The 23,044-nt window shown below is 28.3% G+C and overlaps 2 protein-coding genes across 8 annotated transcripts in view; one reads left to right on the top strand and one right to left on the bottom strand.

Annotated features, from left to right (window-relative positions):
* LOC142330457 (uncharacterized) overlaps window positions 1-3,473 on the bottom strand; it is a 32,531-nt gene extending 29,058 nt beyond the window's left edge. The window contains exon 1 of the mRNA XM_075375697.1: window positions 3,216-3,473. The gene's annotated coding sequence lies outside the window, so the exon portion shown is untranslated. The remainder of the gene's footprint in view (window positions 1-3,215) is intronic.
* Window positions 3,474-3,631: 158 nt separating this feature from the next.
* Elp6 (Elongator complex protein 6) lies at window positions 3,632-7,406 on the top strand. Of its 7 annotated transcripts, XM_075375503.1 has the most exons (4): window positions 3,758-3,864; window positions 4,776-5,060; window positions 5,207-5,368; window positions 7,286-7,406. In XM_075375503.1, the coding sequence occupies exons 3-4, from the start codon at window positions 5,236-5,238 to the stop codon at window positions 7,345-7,347; spliced, it is 195 nt and encodes a 64-aa protein (XP_075231618.1). In that variant the 5' UTR covers window positions 3,758-3,864; window positions 4,776-5,060; window positions 5,207-5,235; the 3' UTR covers window positions 7,348-7,406. The 7 variants fall into 7 exon arrangements, with proteins under 7 accessions (XP_075231615.1, XP_075231613.1, XP_075231618.1 ...); XM_075375499.1 differs by lacking the exon at window positions 7,286-7,406 and having other exon boundaries at window positions 3,758-3,860; window positions 5,207-6,100; XM_075375501.1 differs by lacking the exon at window positions 7,286-7,406 and having other exon boundaries at window positions 4,779-5,060; window positions 5,207-6,100.
* The last annotated feature ends 15,638 nt before the right edge of the window (window positions 7,407-23,044 follow it).

Here is a 23,044-nt window from a genome sequence, read left to right as displayed (position 1 = left end):
CTAAGTACTAGCAACAGCAAGTACCTAGTTCTTATAACTATAGAGATATTAAAAAGAGTTAATTATTCATACTTTATGCTTAAGCTAAACACAAAGTCCCATGTTTAATTTTTTCATTATCATCTATTGTATTTACTCATTGTGATGATTAATTTTTAAAGTCTCGGTATAAGTCCTTAAATATTTCTTAATGGGGCAACCCCAAACAATAAATGAACTGAAAAGAATACAAATTCTCTAATTTATCCTAACCGAAATAATATTATCTATGAAATAATATTAAATGTAATAATAATGTATTACATCATTGTTAATTTAATCACATATATTAAAAAGTTATTAAAAATCATTCTAATTCAGAATAAGGAAAGATACAAAAGTAAAAGGAGATATAACAAATTAAGTATGTTGAATTATATAATTCATTTATTTCTACTTATGATTGTTAAAGTGCTTGGATTTTTGCTCACAACTGGGTTTGGCATCATTGCCCACCAACCACTGATCATGTTAATCATCACTAAATTCATCATTATAATTTTATTAATCATTGCTGGAAAAATCATAAACTAAAATATTTCCAAACTACACCAAATTTACAAGTAATGTATCAAAATTAAAAAAGTTTAATAGTTTCTACATTTACACCATAATTAAAAAATGTATGTTTATAATTTACTACCGTAACATCAAAATTATAAAATTTACTTACATTTTAATTAATAGAATTTTCTGTAAGTAAAACTTTTCTGCATATCTTTTTAAATAAAAATTGTTTGTAAAAAAATTTTTTTTGTAATTTTATTTAAAAAAAAAAAATACAAATTACTGACACTGCTTTTTATCCTTATTTATTTACTCTTTTTAAGGTAACAAACTTATATATCTATTATCATATTTATGAATATTCAATATACCTTTCTAAATTTCATTTATACTTATATAATTCAACAGGTCTTTGACTCCTGTGAAGAGCCCAAATTATTATTTTTTCATTATTATTAAAAATTTAGCCAGATGCATAATAAATAATTTGAAAATCTATGAACTGAATGTATAGATTATATGATAAGATTGAGTCTGAAGCCTGAGGACAATGATATTTGGAGGGATTAGAAAGAAGTCAAATTGGCTTTTTCTAAACAATATTATATACCCCAGAATATACCATCTGGAAAGAAATACATATGGTAAAGATTTCTACTGGTCATTGGTGAAAAAAATATTGCAGATGGAGAGTGATATTTACGGTATTTTATGATATAATGTTAAATGCCAAGAAAGGGTGGAATGGAAAATGTAATTAGATTGATCAACTTTTCTTTTTTTTGTCCCAGTGTTTAATTTACAATTGGTTCCCAATTTACTGGAACTATAAGTAAATTTGAATAAAAAAAAAATGATATGCAGAGAGAGGTTTCAATTGAAATCCTCAAAGAACGGTATATGTCTATACATCTTCTACAGTCTATATAAATATATATTAAACATAAATAGGTGCATAGAAAGATAAGACCAAAGAACTTTCAGAACATAAAAAACAAAGAAAACAAGAGTACAGTATCAATCAAGCAAAAAAACAGTGAAACAAAAGTAAATGATGAAAGCTAATCATTTTGTAATTTCTTTGTACTTCTTTATTTCTTTTAGGAAACTAATAATAGATTTATTATTATTTTAATATATACCTCAGTTAAATTCAGTACCCTCTTACCAATCTCATACCCTACAACGTAACATTACAAATCAGTTTTTAGTTTCTGTTGAATTCCTAACTATGATCTTGGGTAATGAACAACCCAATATGCTGCTAAAAAAAAAAAAAGCTTATTTTTTGGGAATTTTTTAAAATAGCAGAGAAGTTGGTCCTATCTCTCTTTTTCTGTTTAGCTGTAACCACCATAAGGTATTTCTTCAAAGGATGATATGTATGACTGTAGATGAAGTGTAGTCTTGTACAGTCGACAATTCCAAAGATGTGTGGTTAATTGAAACAAGTACCAAAGAACACCGGTATCCATGATCTACTATTCAAATCTGTATAAAAGTAACTGCTTTTGCTAGGATTTGAACCTCAACTTCAAAATCAGCTTATTTGCAATGACAATTCACCACTACATCAACCCAGTGGGTTATAATAGTAGGCACCTAAGTAAACCATTATAACCCAATACACTTACTAATAAAATTTTACAGGAACATTATGTATCAAAATCAATATCACAAAATAATACACTTCAACCAATCAGCAGTAGAGAGACCAAATACAGAGTATTGCTTACCTTTAGACTAAATAAAAAATATTAAATTATTTTTGTACAAACCTATTTTGGTACTCATGTATTAAAACAGTGCCATTGTGGTTGGAAGGTTAAATAATAGGCCTGTAAATTTATGATAGCTGTTGGAATCTGTTAGGAATAAAGTAGAAACACAAAACTAGAAATTGAAATATTTATTCAAATTAACCTAACCTAACCTGCAAAAATCTAACAGCTTCCTCTTCATAATGTGGGAGATCCTAAATTCTAACTGTACACATTTTACTTAAAGTTCACCATTAACTTAAACATTTTTATTTTATTGTCTAGTTGATAAGAAGCAGAACATAGTTATTTAGCTTGCTATAACCAGTTGCGCTGGTTATAACCTCCCAACATTAGTGGCACCGTTGTAAACAAAAGAACGCTTTTTATAATTTTCATTAATTTAAGTTTACCTTAAATCCTAAAATTTTGCCAACCACCGTGACAGAGTGGTAGGGCTTTTGTCATACTAAAAGTTTCTGGATTCGATTAAAAATCAATATTAGTACTTCACACGTGATACAAAATTTATTTCAAATCAGTGGCTGTAAAAAGCAGTTAGCATACACTTGCTAAAATACACAGATAAATGAAAATCAATCATATTTATCAGTCGGTTTGTGTGTTTATATGTGTGTATATGCATTATTTTTAGTTTTTCTAGTAACCATTCCTACATAAAAAGTATCTTTCAATAATAGAAATGAATGATTTTTTTAAACTAGATATTATGTGGTCATTATTTTTAAGCATCTTTTTAAATTCTTTGCTTTATTTCAATCTGATCTTAAATTAATTTCAAGCGAAATTTCACGAAAATTGATTGAAAATTTTTAAAATAGTGTCTAAATACACTTGGGTAATGTATCTAGACATGTTTAGCTTAGTACACATTCTGTCCTAATTTACCTTGACTTCGTATTTCAAATGAAGCTAAGTAAACTTAAATAAAATATAATAAATATTCCAGACAAACTTAGCTCGTGACAAGGAAGTACGCAGATTTTTCTCCTTTTACGTTTTCTGCGAAGTGCTTTTCCCCACAAGCATCAGGTTTGAAGGTTCTCTCATATTCTAAATACTATTACAATACTTTAGGTAACATAAACGGCAAAATAGTAATACGAAAGCTTAAAAACCCACTAACACGTAAAAAGTATTCCAGTTCAATTCTCAATTTTCGACTTTCTAAATCGGCGCTAAATTAAAGGTTAGCAAGTTATTGGTAGTTTATATGGTATAGTAGTCAAAATTTAATTAAGAAATAAAAGACGTATTTATATTATTTTTAGTGCGATTTTTTTTTGTATCATTTTATTTAAGTCTATCAAGTTTACTTTTACTAAAGTTTAAAAGATGTTTATGAAAATTTACTAATTATTTAGCTACAGTGTTGGGAACAGTGAGTCTTAATGTGAGGATGATGTTATATGAGATTCTTTCGGGTAAGTTGGTTATGTTGAAACTAAGTTGTGTATTTGTTTTTAGTTATGGATTAAATAGTTTAATGAATGCGGAAAATTCAATGTATAGATTCTAAATTTATTTCAAAATGCAGGTTATCTTTTCTTAAATACACTTTTGCAGACAAATTTGGCCTAATATAATTATACAGATTTATTTGAAGTAGTTTATATTAATTATATATTATATGTTTATATAATATACTATATACTAAGTTTATATAAAATACTAATATGATTATACATCCCCCTAGATGTAATTTCCCCAAATACTTAGATAATCTGTAGAAAATGTGAGAAATTGTGTAGAAATATTTCTCATAAATATTAGAAATTAATTTTTTTAATGTTCAGGTTTCCAAAAAACGTTTTCAGCAATAATATATAATGAATTATATTCTGTTTTAAGCCGTAGGATTCGCAGTTGCTATCAGCAGTAAAAGTTATCTTTTCTTGTGAATGTGATTATATTTGCCATACAGAAGATATGGCTAAGAAATTATGTTCATTATATTTCTTAATGTAGAAGTTTTTAACGACAGCATTTGGTATCTGGCCAAACTATATTTGGTTAATACTGTGTTCAGCCTAATTATTTTAATGAATTTTTTTATTGTTAAAATTTTTGCCTGTCAAAGTTATAGACCAAGAAAAAATTTAAATGTCAGTTTCTAGACTTGCTTGAAAGCTGAATTACTTTACAGTGTAGTCATATGACACTATTATAAAATGTTTGTTATTGTCCTTTGATTTTTCAATATATGGTTAATTAAGGAAATACAGATTGGGTTTTCAAAAGATCAAATTTTCATATGATTTTTTTGTTTTTCTTTCCCTCCTAAACATTCTTTGGTATCTGAATAAGAATATAGTATTTCTTTATTGATAAATCTTCATATTGTTTGTGGTCATATTGATCACTTAAATTATAGTGTGCAATTTAGATTTTTGGTAATTCTGAGCAGTTAATTGACTTCAGTTTTGTTCATTCTTTAATATATCACAGTAGGTGCTTAGCTTCAGGAAAAAACAAGATAGTGTCACAAGCAGTGACAGAAAGACGGTTTAGACAGGACCAGTGCAAAGTCGAACAATGCACCGCATAGTCAATTGGTTATCAGTTTTGTTAGTTATCAAAACCTGTTCAGATACTAATCTGTTCTCGGAAGAGGTGTAGGGTTACAGTTAAGAGTTTTATGGAAAGAGAAATGAACCATAAACAAACTTTAATTGTTATCAGAGTTCGACTGGGAGTTGGCTGTTTAAGATGATTGATATCGCTTTTGGAAAGGTGAACTTTTGATTTACACTCTTTGTATAAACTTTTTAACAATATTTTAATATTAATTGTTTTTATTAATTTAGTTAACAATTAAATAACATATTCAAATATTTTACTAATTAATATTAATAGTAATTGATTGTTTTTGTTTTCAGATAATCAGAAATTTATTTATTAAGAAAAAATGGCATCAAGTTTATGTGCTTCACTTGGATTTGATGAATATGATATCAATAATAAATTTGTAGTAATTAGTGAAGAAAATGGCTGTGATTCAAGTTTTATGATAGCAAGTTTATTGTGGAAAGGATTGTGTAGTAAGTCACTGCATGATGGAATTCAGAACAATGTGTGTCTGTTATCGTTACATAATAGTCTAGAACATTATGAAAATATCAGTATTAAACTTGGGTTTAATATCAGTAGTTATATAAAAAACGGCAATTTAATTATGTTAGAAGGTTTTAAAATTGTAAACGAATATCTTAACAATAGTAATACTTACAATAAAGGTTTTATGGGTTTTTTGAAAGATTTATTTTTTATAATAAAAGAAAATGTAAATTTATTAAAGAAGAATAATAACAATAATAATATTTGTATAATTATTGATGATATTAGTAGTTTACTATTTCTAGGTTTACCATTGAAAAGTGTGTTGTTATTTGTCAAATATTGTCGAAGTTTACTATCCGATAATGGTGTATCTTTAATCATTGGTACATATTTCAATGAAAAGGATCAAGAACAGTGTGTTTTATTTAAAAATTTATATCTTGTAGCAGATTATTGTATATCAATTAGCGGACTCAAAACTGGATTTTCATCAGATGTCTCCGGTTGTATTAATATTAACAGAAAGTTTATTAATAATTCAACCAGTTGTAAAGAATCTATTAATGATTTATATCACTTTAAACTCAATGATCGTCAAGTAAAGATCTTTTCACCAGGATCTATTCAGTAACAGGATAAAACAATATTTAATTACTGTATTTGATGTCATTTAATAATCTTTTTTCTATAAATATATGTATGAAAATTTTTGACTTACTTTTTTAGTGTGAAAGTACCTAATTACTTATTAAGCAGTGATATTTATATTATTCCAGGTAGCCTAAAAGTTCTTTCTCCCATTAATAAGAGAATTTTTTTTTTAACTGTTATTACATCTTTTATATACAGCGTCCTGTCTTTACCTGAATAATAAGGCTCTGTTTTGAATGAATTATAAATTTATAATAGAGCTCTTCAGCTAAATATTTAATAATGAAACTTAAACTTCAGTCCTATTAGAATCTCTCTTAATTTTTATCTTGCTATTTCCAACCTAACGGAAACGAAATTTTTTTTCTTGATGGAAATTTGAAAACTTTATAGTAATATATCTCCACTATAAGTTGATCATTTTTTTGAAGTGTAAATAGTACTACTAAGTAGGCCTGTCTGATTTCATTAACCTTGTCCAATGCCACCACTATTTTCACATTTAAGTTCAGCTTTACAAATATTGATGGATTGTTTCTAAAGGCTTAGGAAATCATGCATGGAATTGTATTCTTCTCCATGGAATTATTCATTCGTGTAGCAGCAGTATTCTTATTATTTTTTAAGTACATTATTGAAATTGAAGCATAAAAAACTCATTCTTTTTTTATCTATATAACTGTTGTTACTCTCAATACAAATTCAAAAATGAACTGAATAAGAATTAGAGTAATTATATCAGTTAATTACTGTTAAAAACAACATTTCTTGTGCGTTACAAAATTTAAATCTGTATGCAAGGGAATTGACTTTTTAGCCAATTGTTTTTATTCGTTATCAGAAATAAAAAAAATAATATTTGTCTTCAGTATTTAATGAAATGGGATTCTTTTCAGCAAATTTATCATATTTAAACTGTTAAAATAGCTGTACTTATCGGATATCTGGATGCATGCTGTTTGTTGAGTATTGTGGATGTATCTGCATTATTATTTATCTTTATATAATATTGTCTTATATCTTTAGAACTAAACATTTTTAATATTAAGTTAATGTTAAGTTTAAAGTGTAATGGCAGTTTTTGACAAAAAAAGGTGAAAAATAGCTGGCATCCAAATAACAGACAAGTACCGTAAAAAAAGTGTTATTGACAAATTGTAAAAAGATTTTCATGTAACTTAAGATGAAAATGGTTTTTGTTTGTTAAGGATAAACAAAAAATTACTCAATTGCTTTCAAATTTTCAGGATACATTCTTATTATACCATGGAAGGTTTTAAGCCACAGACCAATGTCCCAGCTTCCTTGAAGGTTAAATTGTTAAAAATATAATTTCTCGTAAATTAAAGATATTCATTAAGGAAAAAAGGTTTCTTCATTCATTCCTCAAAGTTTTCTTTTTCAGGTTTCTATAAAGCCTGAATACTTTAATTGTTATTAATCAGTATTATTCTCAAAATTATGAGGATAACGAACAGTGCAGGGGTTTAGGGGTTAGCGCCTCTGGTTAGACGAGAATGGCAACTGAATCAAACTCAGTAACTTCCTTTTTTGAGACTTGTTCCCATTTTATCTAAAATACATTTGTGAAGTCTTGAAATGGATTTAAAAAATTTTTAAACAATATAAAAAAGGAGGTTCTCAATTTGACCTATGTACTCTTGGATGATTTTATTTTTATTTTGTTGAGATAGTTTCTTTGGTGGTTCCATTTTAATTTTCCATATAACACTAGTGGAAAATTATATAAACAATGACTACATACTAATGTAAAGATGTTTTGTTCATGATTATGATCTGTATGGTAATACACCATGCATCATTCTCAATTAGTATGAAACATCATTTTTCTACTTGCCTTTTCTTATTTTTATCCAAATGCATGTCTCTTGCCTTAAGCACACTTTGCAAGCTGCTTTTTTGATTACTTTAATTTCAACTTAATATAATTAATACCACAAATTTAAAAACTAATTAGTTTGTAGTTACTCATTTTTTATTTTGCCACAACATTAAAAATTTGAAATGTAAAGGATTTTGAATCTATAGTTATTTAAAGCCTGTTTTTACTGATTTTTCGAAGAAAAGTATGGTATTACTTTCGTTTGCATGGTGGAAGTGGTGGTGAAAATTAATACTCTTTTAAATTTTGAGATATGAGGAATACAAAAATACCATTTACTTAAAATTTCTGACTCAAAAATCTTAATGAAAATATAGGTATTCTGTAGTAGTGTATTTGAAGTTGTACTTGTGAAAATTTGATGAAGATTGGTCAAATCATTTTTGAGTTAGGCTCAATTTAAGGTCAAAAAAATTATAAGTAAAATTAGGTTATGTTGACAGTGTATAGTGGTGTATATTTCATACACGCCTATGTGCAGTGAGTCGCAGTAGAATTTTTTTGTAATATTCTAGATTAAAATGAGTTGATTCTTTATCAAAAGGAAAAATAAAACAACAAAAAGTAGATCTTGCAAAAGGTTTTTAATTTTATTATTATACTGATTTATTTTAACAATTTTTTATTCAATATTTATTTTTTTTATTCAATTATGATAATGAAAGTGGTTGTTCTGGTAGTTTAGTATAATGTTTGTATAGGTACACCAAATTCAAGATCAAATGATAAGAGCTCTTTTACTGTTGGTAAGAGATTATTTCTGCATAATGCATTGATTGTATATGATTTACGTAAAACATCCAATTTTAAAAGTGCCTGAAAATAATTAGATTTTGAAATACCCTATTAAATGAAAATGGAATACTCATTTTAATAAAATATTATTTTTTATATATATATATATATATATATATATATTTATTTATTTAACCGAATTATAATTTTTTCCTTTCTAAACCACAGTACAGTTAACTTTCATGATGTAGAATACTGAAAACAGTTACCTTTGTACAGAATTCCTGGTAGACAGATTTACTGTAGTAAATGGAATCCTTTTTTCCATCTGCAGTGAAACAAAACCAAAGATCTTGATCTGCTAACTTAAATTGTATTGTAAGTTTTCATTATACTTCATATGTTATATTATTAATTTTATTGCTTGATATAGTTTATCCAGAGATCAAAACTAATATATAATATAAAAAATGTTATTATACATTTTTTATATAATTTATAATATAAATGTATAAAATATGTAAACACCAATAAAAAGTTACTTGTTTTGATACAGCAGTTCACTAGAATTACTCTCATTAACTTTTAGTTTTTTTATTTCATTCATAAATTTAATAGCTCTTGTTTTTTTTATATTTTAATTTCCTCAGTTCCTTTTTAAAACTACTTAACAAAGTCAATAAACATTATATGAATTTAGATGAGTATGAAAAATTATCTTACAGGAAATATATTAAAGGTACAGTAATAATATAATAAAATTAATGAATTTATTTTTTCTTTAAAAATAAAGTAAGCTCATTTTATTTGAGAGGTTTGTTCTTCGTATATTGTACATTGTGAGCAAATAGTTGCACAACCCTACACTCATTAATCCACTGAAGTGAAAAATTTGCTTTTTGGTTGACACTAATGGGTAAGTTAGTAATCCTTGACTTTGTAGAAAAATTGTACCCAGAACAATCAAGTAATCTCTACTTATTTTGCCTTTTAGTAGCAGGTGTGCTATAAAAAAGATTATCATACATTTTAAACAGTCTCAATATGCATTTATATTTGTATCACTTTCAATCTCAATCAAACTTTACTGCAGTTTTTATTGGTTAACGTACCCAATATGTCAACAAGTTCACACAGTTATTCATTTTAGAATGTGCCCATTAGGATGGTCCTTATTTGTCAACTTCTGAATTTTGTTGGTCACACTTGTAAAAAAATAATGGAGTCGTTTTTCATAATCAGGCTCACAATTTCTCCAAGATGTGATATAGATATAATTTTAATTTCTTTGGTGGTTGTACAGACACTCTAGTATGACAAGCAATCTGCTAGATAATTTTCTTGTTGATATCTTTGAATTGATCATTCAAAAGATGCATGGACACTAGGAAGGTTCTTCTTCTTTGGAAGTAGAAATGTTTCCTTAACCAATTTAGTAATGGTAAAATCTAGTATACAACGTAGCATCTGAACCATAACATAGGGCTGCAGCAAGGGGCAGCCCTATTCTCTATTCTCTATTTCTTCAAGCCTTTCTGATTCTTGCTTGTGGAGATCCTTTCCTTTAAACATCGTAAAGAATTTAATTAGCCTTGATAGCGTAACAACCTTCTTGCCATAGTATTGACTGATACCCCTGCATGTTTGTATCATGAAAGTGCATTGAGGTATTAAAAAATGGAGCTTAGAAGTGATAATAAAATATTTCTTGTAGAACATAATGAAAGTCAAATCATTGGCAAGAAACTTCCCAGAAACAGGCAAGTTTAACACGTTTTATTTTATAATTTATGTAAAATTAAACTTGAGCTTTGACCAAGTGCTGCCACCGTCTTAAAAGAAGTTGGGAAGTGTTTTGGGAAAAGGCACACATTCTGAAAATAGAAAGATACACACATCATAGTATTGAAAGATGTAAATGAGCTACAGCAGCAGAAAGTAAAGAAATGTGGAATCGTTAAATGATTTTTTTGAATTCAGTCACAAGGAACCAAAAGAACTTATGAAAACAGAAGGTAAAGCCTTTTCTTCTAAATCAAAGGAATACCAGGATTAAAAAAAGATGGCAAATCATTCGACAACAAAAAAGAAGAACTTTGTATATAATGATCTCAAAAATGAAGGAAATAAAGGTAAGATATAATAGTATATTTTCGATAAATCCCATTTCCTGTTCATTCCTTTGAAGAAATGAAATAATTTTTCTTTTATATTTTAGGAAAAATGCAACTCAATCAACATCTTCAAATGATAAAAGAGAAATTGATGGAGGAGATTTAATCACATTCAAAGGGTTCTACGATGGGCAATTTTGATGCCCACAGTGAAGATCCAGGTCGAAGTAAACCAAAGAAGAGGAAGGGAACAAAATAGATTATCGATAAACTTATGGCAACTTTGGACACCTGTAAAGTTACTGATTTTGATGCAGTATGTATTATTGCTGTTGCTGAAGCATTAGGAATGATAGTTGTGATTTAGTTCTTCAATTAGATGTATTCACCTTTGCAAGCTGAAAGAGCTATGAAATTACTAGAAGCTTTCCAAAAGAATCTAAGTTTGTAACAGTTCATTGGGATGGAAAAATATTACAAAGCTTGACAAGGAAAGAACTCATTAAAAAGGCTACATGTTATAATTGCATATGACCAAAGTAAAAAACTTTTAGCAGTTCCTAAAATATCAACAAGTAGTGGAAGAGAACAAGTGTTAACTTTATTTAACTTACTGGAAGAATGGAATTTATCCACAAGGGTGCAAGCCCTTTGCTACAATAAAATAAAGCAAGTGATATGGGACGATTCCAGGGAACTTGTATCTTAATGGATCTACTGCATTTATATTTATGAGATGAAAACAAATTGTTAGTAAAGTATTAACAACCACTATGTATATGAAAAATTACAGGGTGTAGAATTAACATTAAACTTTTGCCTGAAAAATCTAGAAGAAAATCATCCAAAAGATAAGTTTGAAGAATTTTTAGAATTCTAGGTGGAACTCTGTCTGGAGAGAATTCATCCCACATGCCTAGAGGTTTCCACTAGGTTAAGTGGATGGCTAAATCCATTAATGTATTAAAAATGTTATTTTTAGTGAACAACATGTGTTAGAGTGTGACCACATGCTAGGTATCAAAGATTTATGTATATTCATTGCTAATGTATATATTCGACAATGGTCAATGCACTAATGTCTGAAGTAGCACGGCAACAAAATTTTGAATTTTTGAAAAAAATATAAGAATATAAATAATGTTAGATTACAAAAATTTAGCGGGTACTTTGATATCTTACAGTAGAATGTGCGGCTTTATATTTTTTTGATCAAGCAATATGTTCAGAGACAAATAGACATATGTAGAAAATCTAGAGAACATACAAATAGAAAGTGTTGGGAAAAAAATTTGTGATTCCAACACAGAATATTGAAAATTATTTTGAATTAGCGAGGAAAGGTTATTTCACCAGAAACTAAGAAATTTTTTGATTAATTTGAATCCCAGGTACTTTTCTAAAAAAAAGATCCATTAATCTGAGAGAATGAATCATTGTACATACCAGGATTAAAGATGGCAAAATTAAAAACTTTGAAATTGTAAATAAAGTTGCAGTGCGTGGCGTCAAAGTTATGAGACAGTATAATAATTTACTCACCAAGGATGAAAATAGTTAACGTACATCCTTCAAGTACTGGAGTAGTATTATAAGTGTTATCCTACTGCAACTAAATCTGATTTGATGGAAAAGTATAAATCTATTTATTTTATATATTCTTTGTAAGAGTATTTTCATTTTATAGTATTCATGTATATGTATGGAATTTCTTACGAATGTTTTTAAGGTTGTTACGGCGTTCCATTCACGATGTCCCTTTAACATGTATTGTACAGTATTATCCGGTGTCAGTCCTTAAATGGCCCATGTATGCCTCAGTTCGTCCCACCGGTGACAAGTATATTGTGTGTTCCACGGTATCTATTTCTTCACAGTATAGGCAAACCGGTTCAGGCCTTCTGCCAAAGCGGTGAAGGTAAGCCCCAAACCCTCCATGCCCAGTAAACAATTGAGAGAGATGGAAGCCCACCTCCCCATGATTTCTGTAGACCCACGAGTCAATTCGTGGAATCATCCTTCTTGTCCAATAACCAGTAATGTCTGCCATTCTTCCAACATCTGATTTCGGGTTTCTTTGCGTGGTACACCATGTCGTATCCTTTTCAACATCAGGACGTAAAGATGTACGGGAGGAACTCCCGCAATCACCTTGAGTGCATTCTGTGAAACAGTTTTGTAAGCCGATATTATGCTTATATTCATCCTACACTGTAAAGATGAGACCCATTGAAGGTTTCATTTTTTATCAAACACCTCCACCCAAGCCGGAACGGCATAGTACATTATTGACATGACTACGGATAGTATCAGTTTTCTCTTAGATTGGGGCTTGGTCCCCAGTGATTACTCATCAGTCTTTTTAATTTCCCGATGACAGTTTCTGCACATTTAGTCACCTTGTTCAAGTGTACAGTATGTAATCGGTTTTTATGCAACCATACGCCCAGGGGGTTTGGGGATAGGAAGTACAGGAAGGGATCTATTGAGAAAAAAGTGTCCCCCTTATATTCCTATCTCCGGACTTGAAGATTCCTATTCTCACCGCGAAGATTGAAGAAAATTTCCTAAGTCCTTGTTTATAGTATTTGCTTGCTTGTCGAATCTTGTAAAAAGAACAGCCACTCAATATAGTCCTTAATGCAATAAGGTTGACGTTAGAAAAAAAGTTATAAAAAAGTAGCCCGTTATCCTTTAATCAAAATTTCCTTTAAAACACATGCACTGATATAATCACCAACAGATCCAATAGGCCAAATCGAAAAAATAAACTGAAAACCAACAAAAATTATAAAAAAACGTGGAGCAAAGAAACAAAACGTTTGCTCTGTTCGAGTACGCTTACTTAACTTAATGTAATGGGTTACTGTGCGTTCTACAGCAAATCAAGCAATTAAATTGATAGTTCAATTATAATACTGAAACCTATACACAAATGTAATCATTGTTAATGTGAGAAGTTATAATTTCATCATAAAATATTCACTAACACTTTTGCAGGAGGAATATATATATGTATAATGTGAAAACTTTAGGAATTCTAAATTTCAACTTAGTTGTGGTACACATGTTTCCTTCTTCCAGTGGTACTGAAGTTTTGGGTAGATTATTCTCTCACCCAGTGTAATAATTTACAGGGGTGCGACCAACAACATCATTGAAAACATTCTACCCCCTAACAACAAGGGCCATCCCTAGCACCCATGGATGATTTGAATGATCAACTCAAAAGTCAACAAAAAAATTATATTTGAGTAGATGTAATGCTATTAGTAGTGGTGGCATGAGAAGAGAACATTAGTATTTATATTATATAGTTTAATACAAATAGTTAATAAGTATAAGTACCAAATTTGATTTACAATTTTTATTAAAAAAAAACAAAAAAAAAACTGTTATTTGACAAGTTGAAAATGATGGACAGAATGTAAAAATATCAAAAAGAAAAAACAACTGGGATAATTTTCCCATAGTAAAGAGATTTACTGACATCATACTTAAATTTAGTAATTAGAAATAAAATTCTAAATGATTTTTTTATTGGGATATAGCATTGTATGTTACAAATCAATTGTAAAAGTAAGAAAAAAAATTTAAATGTTGTAGGAAGAAAATAAAGATTACATTGATTGATAATGGTTAAAAAGGACTACACGAAGTGGACCACTTTCAAGGAATCGAAAGTTTTACCTCTTGTTGGAAATATAATATAAAATCTGTATTTGTACAAAGAAAAGCTATGTAAATAAATTTAGCACCATCTTGTTTGAATTAATCTAAAGTAATTATAATTAATTAATTATTGAGATAATAGTTTGATATCTTTCTTTATTAATTGGATTATCCATGTCTTCATTTAAAAAAATGGTTAAACTTGTAAAGAAAAGTATAAAAAGGGTATTTTTGTATGCTAACAATGTAAAACAGTTTTTATAGTTGAATTTAACCTCCCACCATTGGTTAAAAGCTAACTACCCCACTCTTTCATCTGAGTTAAGACTAGTCATACGTGCATAATTCCACCCGTCATTTTTTCCAGTTTTACATTTTAAGACCAAAAATACCAAGAAATGAAAAAAAACAATTTCTTTATTTTCCTTTTCTATACTACAATAGTCAGTAAAATAAAAATTAAATTATGAATATGAGTTATTAGTACTACTTACGTTCCAAGCTGGTATGGGAATATTCCCTTCTAAATATGTTTGGTAACGAGATAGTAGTGACTTCAAGGATTCTGCCAATGTAATTACAGCAATTTTTCTTCCTGAAAGAAATTCTGCATAAATTCTCTGGAAAAAAATAAATACATTATTTTATTTTCTTATGCTTTCTGCTGTTAAATGTTATATATATATATATATATATATATATAAAATATAATGAAATTATAAACAAAAATTCCAACCATCCTTGGTTGCAAAAAATTAATATTTTTAAAAACGTGATAAATAGAACAATAAAATACACAAACAATAAAAAAGACTTTTATAATGAAATAAATAATATAAAGAAAGTAGCCATAAAGAATGGATATGATACCTCATTTTCTTTTATTTTTTTATTTGGCTTTTATCTGGTTGAAAAATGCTTTGGCGTTATCATCGCCTGAACACAATGTATATAAACGTTAAAAATCCACAATTAAAGATTAAATAAAAATACCCAGAAAAAAAAACATGAAATATAAAGACAAAACCTAGTACAATAATAAAAATTAAAACAAAATAAAGACTTAAAAGTAGAAATTTAAAAACAAAATCAAAACATATTAAAAACAAAAAAATTTAAACTAAAATGTTAAGACACAAAACATATAACTACTCTAAAATACTATTAAAAAGTATGTAAAACATTAGCACCCCAGAGAAACAAAAACAACTGGTCCAAAATTTTTTTATTATTACACAGGATTTGACGAAAATTCCTGGGCAATTTAAATTTATAATGCAAGGTCACATAATGTATGCATTCCACAAGATTGTTGTGCACAGTCAAGCGATAGTTTCATTGCATCCATATTGGTGGCATCATTCATTATTTTTAGTATTTCATTATAAAATCATTAAAGATTATTGTTGTACTTTTAACTTCTAGATGATAGTGTATTAGATGTCTCAAATTAGGTTATTTCTAAATAATCTTAAAATGAGATAAAAAGCCCTCTCAGGAAGGAAACTGTACACCAATTAAAATTTTAGTCTTTTCAAATAATCAAAACTGAAATCTATAATTTCATTGTATTGCTTTGAATTTATAAAGTTGCATGTACGATTATTGTTTGTTCATAGAAATCTCATTTCGAAAAAATATCAGATGTACAGTTACTGCCAAGTAACAGTGAGCTTGGAGTGGCAACAATTTTTATCCAACATATGCGTCATGTTTATGCTAATAAGATATGACTAATCATGGTATGCCAATTTTTCAGAGAACAATGATGTGTAGGCTGATCCTCCAAGCTCGCAGTTACGTAGTGGCTACTGTATTTATTTAGATAAAATTTAAAAATCAACATTTTATCATTTATTGTAATCATGGATTATAAAAAATTTTAACTTTCATCAATATTTTAATTTGTATTGTTATTAAAAAACAATAATACACACTTTTTATGACTTTTAACGACTCCCACCTCTTCCTAATATTAACTTTTGCAAATCTAACCCATTTTACACAGTCCAGTTAGCTCACTTAGAAAAAAAAACAAAAAAACAATCAAATTTATTTATTCACTCATGTATTCTTTATAAAGTTTCAAATATATTATAGTTAAATATTTTCAAAAATACCTTTTTAAATAGAAGATCGGTATTAAAAAGTACTCTACTTATTTTTGGATCAAGCTTATAAACATGAGTTAAAATTTTTGGAAATGTCTTATTGGATAAACCTTCTACCATTATTATTATCTCATCTACAGAATCAATTAAAAACCCTATAAAAAGATAAAATAAAAAAAAATTAATAATTAAAACATTTGTTGAGGTGATGTGATATGAATTAGTAAACTTTAAAGTTTGGATGTAGAGAAACTCAATATGCCAAACTTATTAATAAATAATATAGAGATAAAATAATTACACAGCATAACATAGTATATATTGTACACAAATATAACAAATTGTCTTTAGAAATAAAAAATTTTAATTAATTGGCTACTTAAATTACAGTTCTGAAGTTCATTGTAATTTTTCTACTATCATTTTATTTTGGTACTAAAGGCAATTGTAATGAATCTTAGGGTCACACTGCAATCATTGCTTCATTTAAGAAGAAGTATAAACTAAATGATATTACTTGCGTATGCAGTGTGTAACAGGAATGTATTAGAAGAAAGGGAAGAAGGAATAAGTGTAGGATGATGAAGTTTTGCTGATGATGTGGTAATTCAAGCTCATTGTACGTATGCTTCAAAGATTGTTAACAGTCGTGGATGAAGGAATGAAAGTGTATGGAATGAAAATATATATAGGAAAACTAATTTGTAGAAGTAAACAACAAAAAGGATTTATTGGTAAGGACAAGGAAGTGAAAGGACAGCAGTGGCCTTCAGTGAGAAGAGGAAATTCCTGTGATAAAAGCTGCATTAAAGAGTTAGCCAAGTGCTACATTTGGAACTGAAACAAGATAAAGAGGAAGAAAGAGAGGGACTGAATTGAGGCTTTTGAATTTTGTATATGAAGAAAGTAACGTGGAAGATAAATTGAGGAAGTAGTGAACAGGGTTAAAAAAGAAAAAGCATTTATATGGGCAGTATTGTAAAGAAAAGGAAACTGATTATAGGAAGTGGAATCTTGAAAACTGCATTGGAACGATTATGGAAAGAAAAAGAAAGCAAAGAAGAAAAAGGATAATAGATGAGGTGAAGAAGATGAGACAAAGTATTGGCTTGGAACAAGTATGGATGGGAGAAAACACTGACCTAAGAGATTAGCTGTCATAATATCAGATGTTGATAATAACGATGACCTTTTTTTTTCCTGTCAGGTATTACTTCAGAGGATGACATGTATGAGTGTAAGTGAAGTGTAGTCTTGAGCAGGCTCAGGTCAACCATTCCTGAGATGTGTGGTTAATTGAAACCCAACTACCAAAGAACACCGGTATCCACAATTTAGTATTCAAATTCGTATAAAAGTAATTGCCTTTACTAGGATTTGAATGTTGGAACTCTCGACTTCAAAACCAGCTGATTTGCCAAGACATATTCACCACTAGACCAACCAGTGGGTCAGTAACAATGACCTGACTTTAATTTTTTTTTAACGTAATAACTTTAATTTTTATTTCTTCAGTTTGATTTATTTTTCTATTATTTTGTTCCGTATTTATAATATTAAAATCTCTTTCTTAACAAATTGTGATTTTCATCACAATGTGCAAAATTATTTGTTATAAAGTGTTACTGCTTATTAGAAATATTCATAATAGTACTGCTCTTATAAACACACCTGTTAAAGACAAAGTTACATCTGAAGAATTACTATTAATACCCATACTCAGTGAAGAAAGATTCTGAATAGAACACTGATTTTGGGATGCAAACCCTGATGTTTGATTTTTGTTTGGTAACCCATAAGGCTGTATTTTGTTAACATCAAGTACTGTAAGCGATGACATCGATAACATAGTTAATTTTCCATCACAACTGCTATCATGAGTCTCATTAATTACTATCAATTGCTGTAAAAAATAAAAATATAAAGTAGTAGAAAAATATTTTACATATTTTTGGCTTTAGTTACTTTCATGGCTAGGCCATTCATAATCACTATGGTCTGGAGTTTTCACTGTCATTTATCTTATAACCAGAAATAGGTTGAGGTTATCAAATAGAAATTATGACAAAAGTCACTTCAGTTATCTGTCTGATTTAATTTTAAAACAGATTTTCAGTTTTTGTAATAGTTTTTCGTATTTGTTGAAAATGTCTATCTACCTTCAGAAAATCTTTTTAATATTTTTTTTACTTTTTATAATTTTTTTCAGTTTCATTTTTTATACTTTAGTTCTTAATTTTTTAGTTCTTCTCTAGTCTTTATTTATAATTAAAAATAATTATTATTTAAAATAATATTTTTCAAAAATCCCAAGAGAAAACAATATGACCATTTGAGATCAACAAACTTGGAGGGCTGTAATTATTTTTTTTAAATTAAACAATTCTCAAAAAATTCATGGTTTTGCCTGTTGTATGTGTTGTGGTACTATTTTGTTATAGGTAACACACTTATCTTCAGGCTGTAAAAGAGCAATAAAGTTTGTTTTAATATCTTATGTTTAAACATTATTATTTAAAGTATTGTTTTAAAAATTCAGTCTAATAATTTTGTTTCTATAAAATGGCATAGGTAACACCAATTCTTTCCAAAAGTAAAGATAGTAGCAACTCTTAAAATACACATGGATATACACTGCTTTAAATTCATTCTGTTAAATGAAATAACATTTTCTAATATTGCATATGTTGTACAAATTATGAGTAGTAGTTAATGACTTATTTTTTCTGATTGTTTAAGTTCTTAAAGACAGTATAATTTTAAACATCAGGTGCCCTTGAAAGCTATTGATTGACCTAAGAAGATAGTTTACACAGTAACTTTCCAGAAGATTGCAGTAGTCTCTATGTGCATGAGCATATAGAGTCACATAGTAGAGCAATAAATAAACTTTCACACAACTTTTTGTTGTGTGAAAGTTTTTTTTTTTAATACAGTAGTTTTGATAGTCAACAATATTAGTCATAAAAACATATTTATGGTTCTGAAGTTATAATAAACATTAATTATGGTTAACTGTTAACATTTGAGATGAATTTATTGTAAATAAAATAGAATATTGATTGTTATGCTAAAACTCATTCAATATATTTTATACTTTTTTTTATCAGCATGACAAGAAAGCTTATAACTATCAAGAGAAAATCATTATTTGGGGTAGATGATACGACTAAAATGATAACTAAATAAACTTTTAACAAATACAGATTCTAAAATTAAATTTATAATTGAAATTTCAGAAGCCTTTGTGATTATAACTAGTTTGGCAAGGAGATAAATTTGTACTGTTATTATTTGATTATGTTTTGTAAAGTAAAAATAATAAGCAAATAGATTAAATTGGGGTATAAATATCAAAATCTATTGATCAATTGTTTGGCATTTGTAGCTGATTTAGTGAATTTTTTTAAAAATGCAGAAACAAAGCAAAACAAAAATAACTTACTAAAAGAAATAGCAGGAAAGAATGACATGCAAATATCCTTCGAGAAAATCAAATTTATGACAAAAATTAAAACTTTACTAAATATTTTAAACACAAAATATGGAAAGATCAATAAAGAAGAAAGATTTAAATAACTAGGGAATATAATCTGGAAAACTGACAAAACCAAAGCTATAAAAAATAGAACTAATATTTCAATTGACAAAGAATAACTTCGATAAAAAACGATTTCCATAAAAACAAAAATTAGACAGTTATCTAACTGGAATGTTTATCGAGGAAAGGAGAAAAAGAGTAATTGGAGAAGAAGAAAAGAGAAATTTTGAGAAAGATCTTGGAACACAAAAAAGAAGAAGACAGATATAGAAAAAGAAGTAGTAAAGAAATATATTTGAAATAAGATATCAGAAAAAGAAGAATAATGTGTTATGGACATTTAATCCAGATGCAAGAAGACAGATTACTTACAGAATATTTTAACTATAATTTTGAAACAGATACAAGAAGACAAAACAGAGGAAATGGACATTTAAAAGATAAGACTTAAAAAGGAAAAATTTAGGCGAAAAAATTAACAACTTTAAGGATTTCCAGGAAGTCAAAAAAAAAAACAAAAAACACTTGGTCAGAAGAAAGAAAGAAAGAATTTAATTAAAGAATACTGGAGGAAGAAAAAAGATATCACAAAACTATTTCTTGAGATACAGAGGTGGTCAAAATCAACAATAGAAGTTACTGAATCAAACAGAATGGAGCAATTAGATACAGAATTAGTTAAAACAATGACTTTTTCATCCTTTCCAAAACAATGAATGAAAAGCATCTTCAACAGATATTTTTAATTTGTGTTGAGCACCATTTACTTTATAAAATATCTAATTTAGCCACTACAGAGGAATAACTAAAAATAAGATCATATATTTATTCAATGTCATTTTCTAGATCCCTTTTTTTATTTCAGGCTGCTAACTTTAAGTAAAATTTAAAAAAGTTGATTAATGATGGTTGTTCATAAAATTAACATTTTTGTACATAGATCCATAATTTCTGACTATTATACAAACTTCAGACGAAAATGTAATTGTAGAGGGTTCATAAAGCACATATTCTAAGAAATTATATTGTAAAATTATATTTGTTTCCAATGGTTAAATACTGGAATTTACATGCAAATGTTATTTATCTGTGATGTAAACTATGAATTGTATGTTACGTATAAAATATTAATATTCACTTACACCTAATATATGTGAAGCAATTTGTTGATTCTTTGTAATAACAACTAAACGATTATAACATTCAGAATAGCGGAGAGTTTCACTTAATACCTGTGGCTGAAGCTGAACATCTAGTTTAACCTTTATCTGCAATAAAATAAATATTAATAAATTATAAAATTATGGTGTGTTAACATTTCATAATTACTCACATCAATAAAATTTAACAACCTCTGGAGCAGGGTAATTACATTTCTATCTTTCATCTGAAACATTCTGGGTTCATATACTGGTCCAGGATTGGTATTTTTAAATTGTAAATTTCAACTGTCATTGGTAACTGTAGTTGAGCGATACTTTATTGTTAAGTGAGAAAATAAGTAGATGAGTTTTATTTTAGCTTATTTCAATTTTTTACTCTCCTTACAAATTATAGACCCTGATTATTTGAACTTGTTCAAATACAGCAAGATTTGTAGGATTGATTGATGGCAGACAGCTGACTATTAGTCTGTAATGAAGAGCAAAAAGAAGTTCTAGTTTATAAATGTCATTTGTGCTTTCTTGCTTGTTTTCTTCTTTTTCCTTACCTGACTCTCTAGATGGAAGAAATCTTTTTGCAGTCTTTTAACGTTAGATTTACTGTGAGCTCTTTTGTACAGGATTAGAGTGGAGAATAAATTGTTCTTCATTGTAACATCACATTTTATTTTTGCAGCATAAACAATTTAAGGATGTGGAGTCAGGGTTAGTAGGCTAGAAGTATCCAGTGATGTTGAATGAGCAGGATCTGAAACAGGAACATAAAAAAAAAATTGGGACTGAATAAATGGTAGTGACACTCTAGGCCTAGTAATCACAGGGTGCAGGTTGTTTTTTTACCAATTTTTATTGTCTACAGCTCATCGAACACCTTTTCATAACATAGGATTGCATCTCCTGTGCAGATATCTCTGATATGCTGATGCTCAGATGCAGCAGCATTTTCAAGGAATCTTTGTGATTGTTACAAATTACAGTGCACCAAATATCATCTTCAATACATATTGCATGGATTCAGCCTCTTGCATAGGTCTGAACTCACTAGCATCCCCTGTGCTAAGTATGCATAAGCGGGTTGTAGGTAGAACGTACAGCCTGAAAATAAGTATCTTTGTGGTTACTGGGATAGAGCTTCAGATGGTTAAGCACTAGTTTTAGCATGACCCTGGCAGCCTTTGCCCTTCTGGCCCTCAAGGTTAACTATTTGTGCAGTATAACTCCCAGGTATTGTAGTATAGAATTGTCAGTCACCAATCTCCAGCTCTCACCACAGCAAATTGTCTCCGCAAGAGATATAATCACAGTTGATTGTAATACTGACTATGTATTGATTATTTCTATACTTTCTATAGATATTTTCTTATAATTTACTTAACCTGATTAGATTACTTCATGCATGTATGTGTGTGTGTTTAAGCGCTTACATGCTAGTTTTGGTTTCATGTTATCTCCTAATTGTTTAAATAATTTACTTTAATTAAAGAGCCTTGTTGAACAAGCTGTGATTCTTTATAGTATGGTATCTCTACTTCAGGTGATTCATCATGATTTATGTTAACTGGATTCCACATATTATTCAAATATGAATAATTTTCAAAAGGTAGTGTATCTGGATCTTCTACAGTTTCAATCTGTAAAAACAAGTTAATTGTATAAGATACTATATTAATTAATAATGCAATGGCTGCTTGTCTACAAGTATATATAAAATGTTACAAAAAGTAAAGAAAAAGGTCATAAAACAGACATAAATGAAAAAATATACAT

The sequence above is a fragment of the Lycorma delicatula genome, chromosome 9, assembly GCF_047948215.1.
Source record: "Lycorma delicatula isolate Av1 chromosome 9, ASM4794821v1, whole genome shotgun sequence".
Lineage (NCBI taxonomy): Eukaryota > Metazoa > Arthropoda > Insecta > Hemiptera > Fulgoridae > Lycorma > Lycorma delicatula.
This window is presented reverse-complemented; position numbering and strand designations above follow the sequence as displayed.

Excerpts from the sequence above, each read along its gene's own strand:
- Elp6 (XM_075375500.1), top strand. The coding sequence starts at position 5,236 with ATGGCATCAAGTTTATGTGCTTCACTTGGATTTGATGAATATGATATC.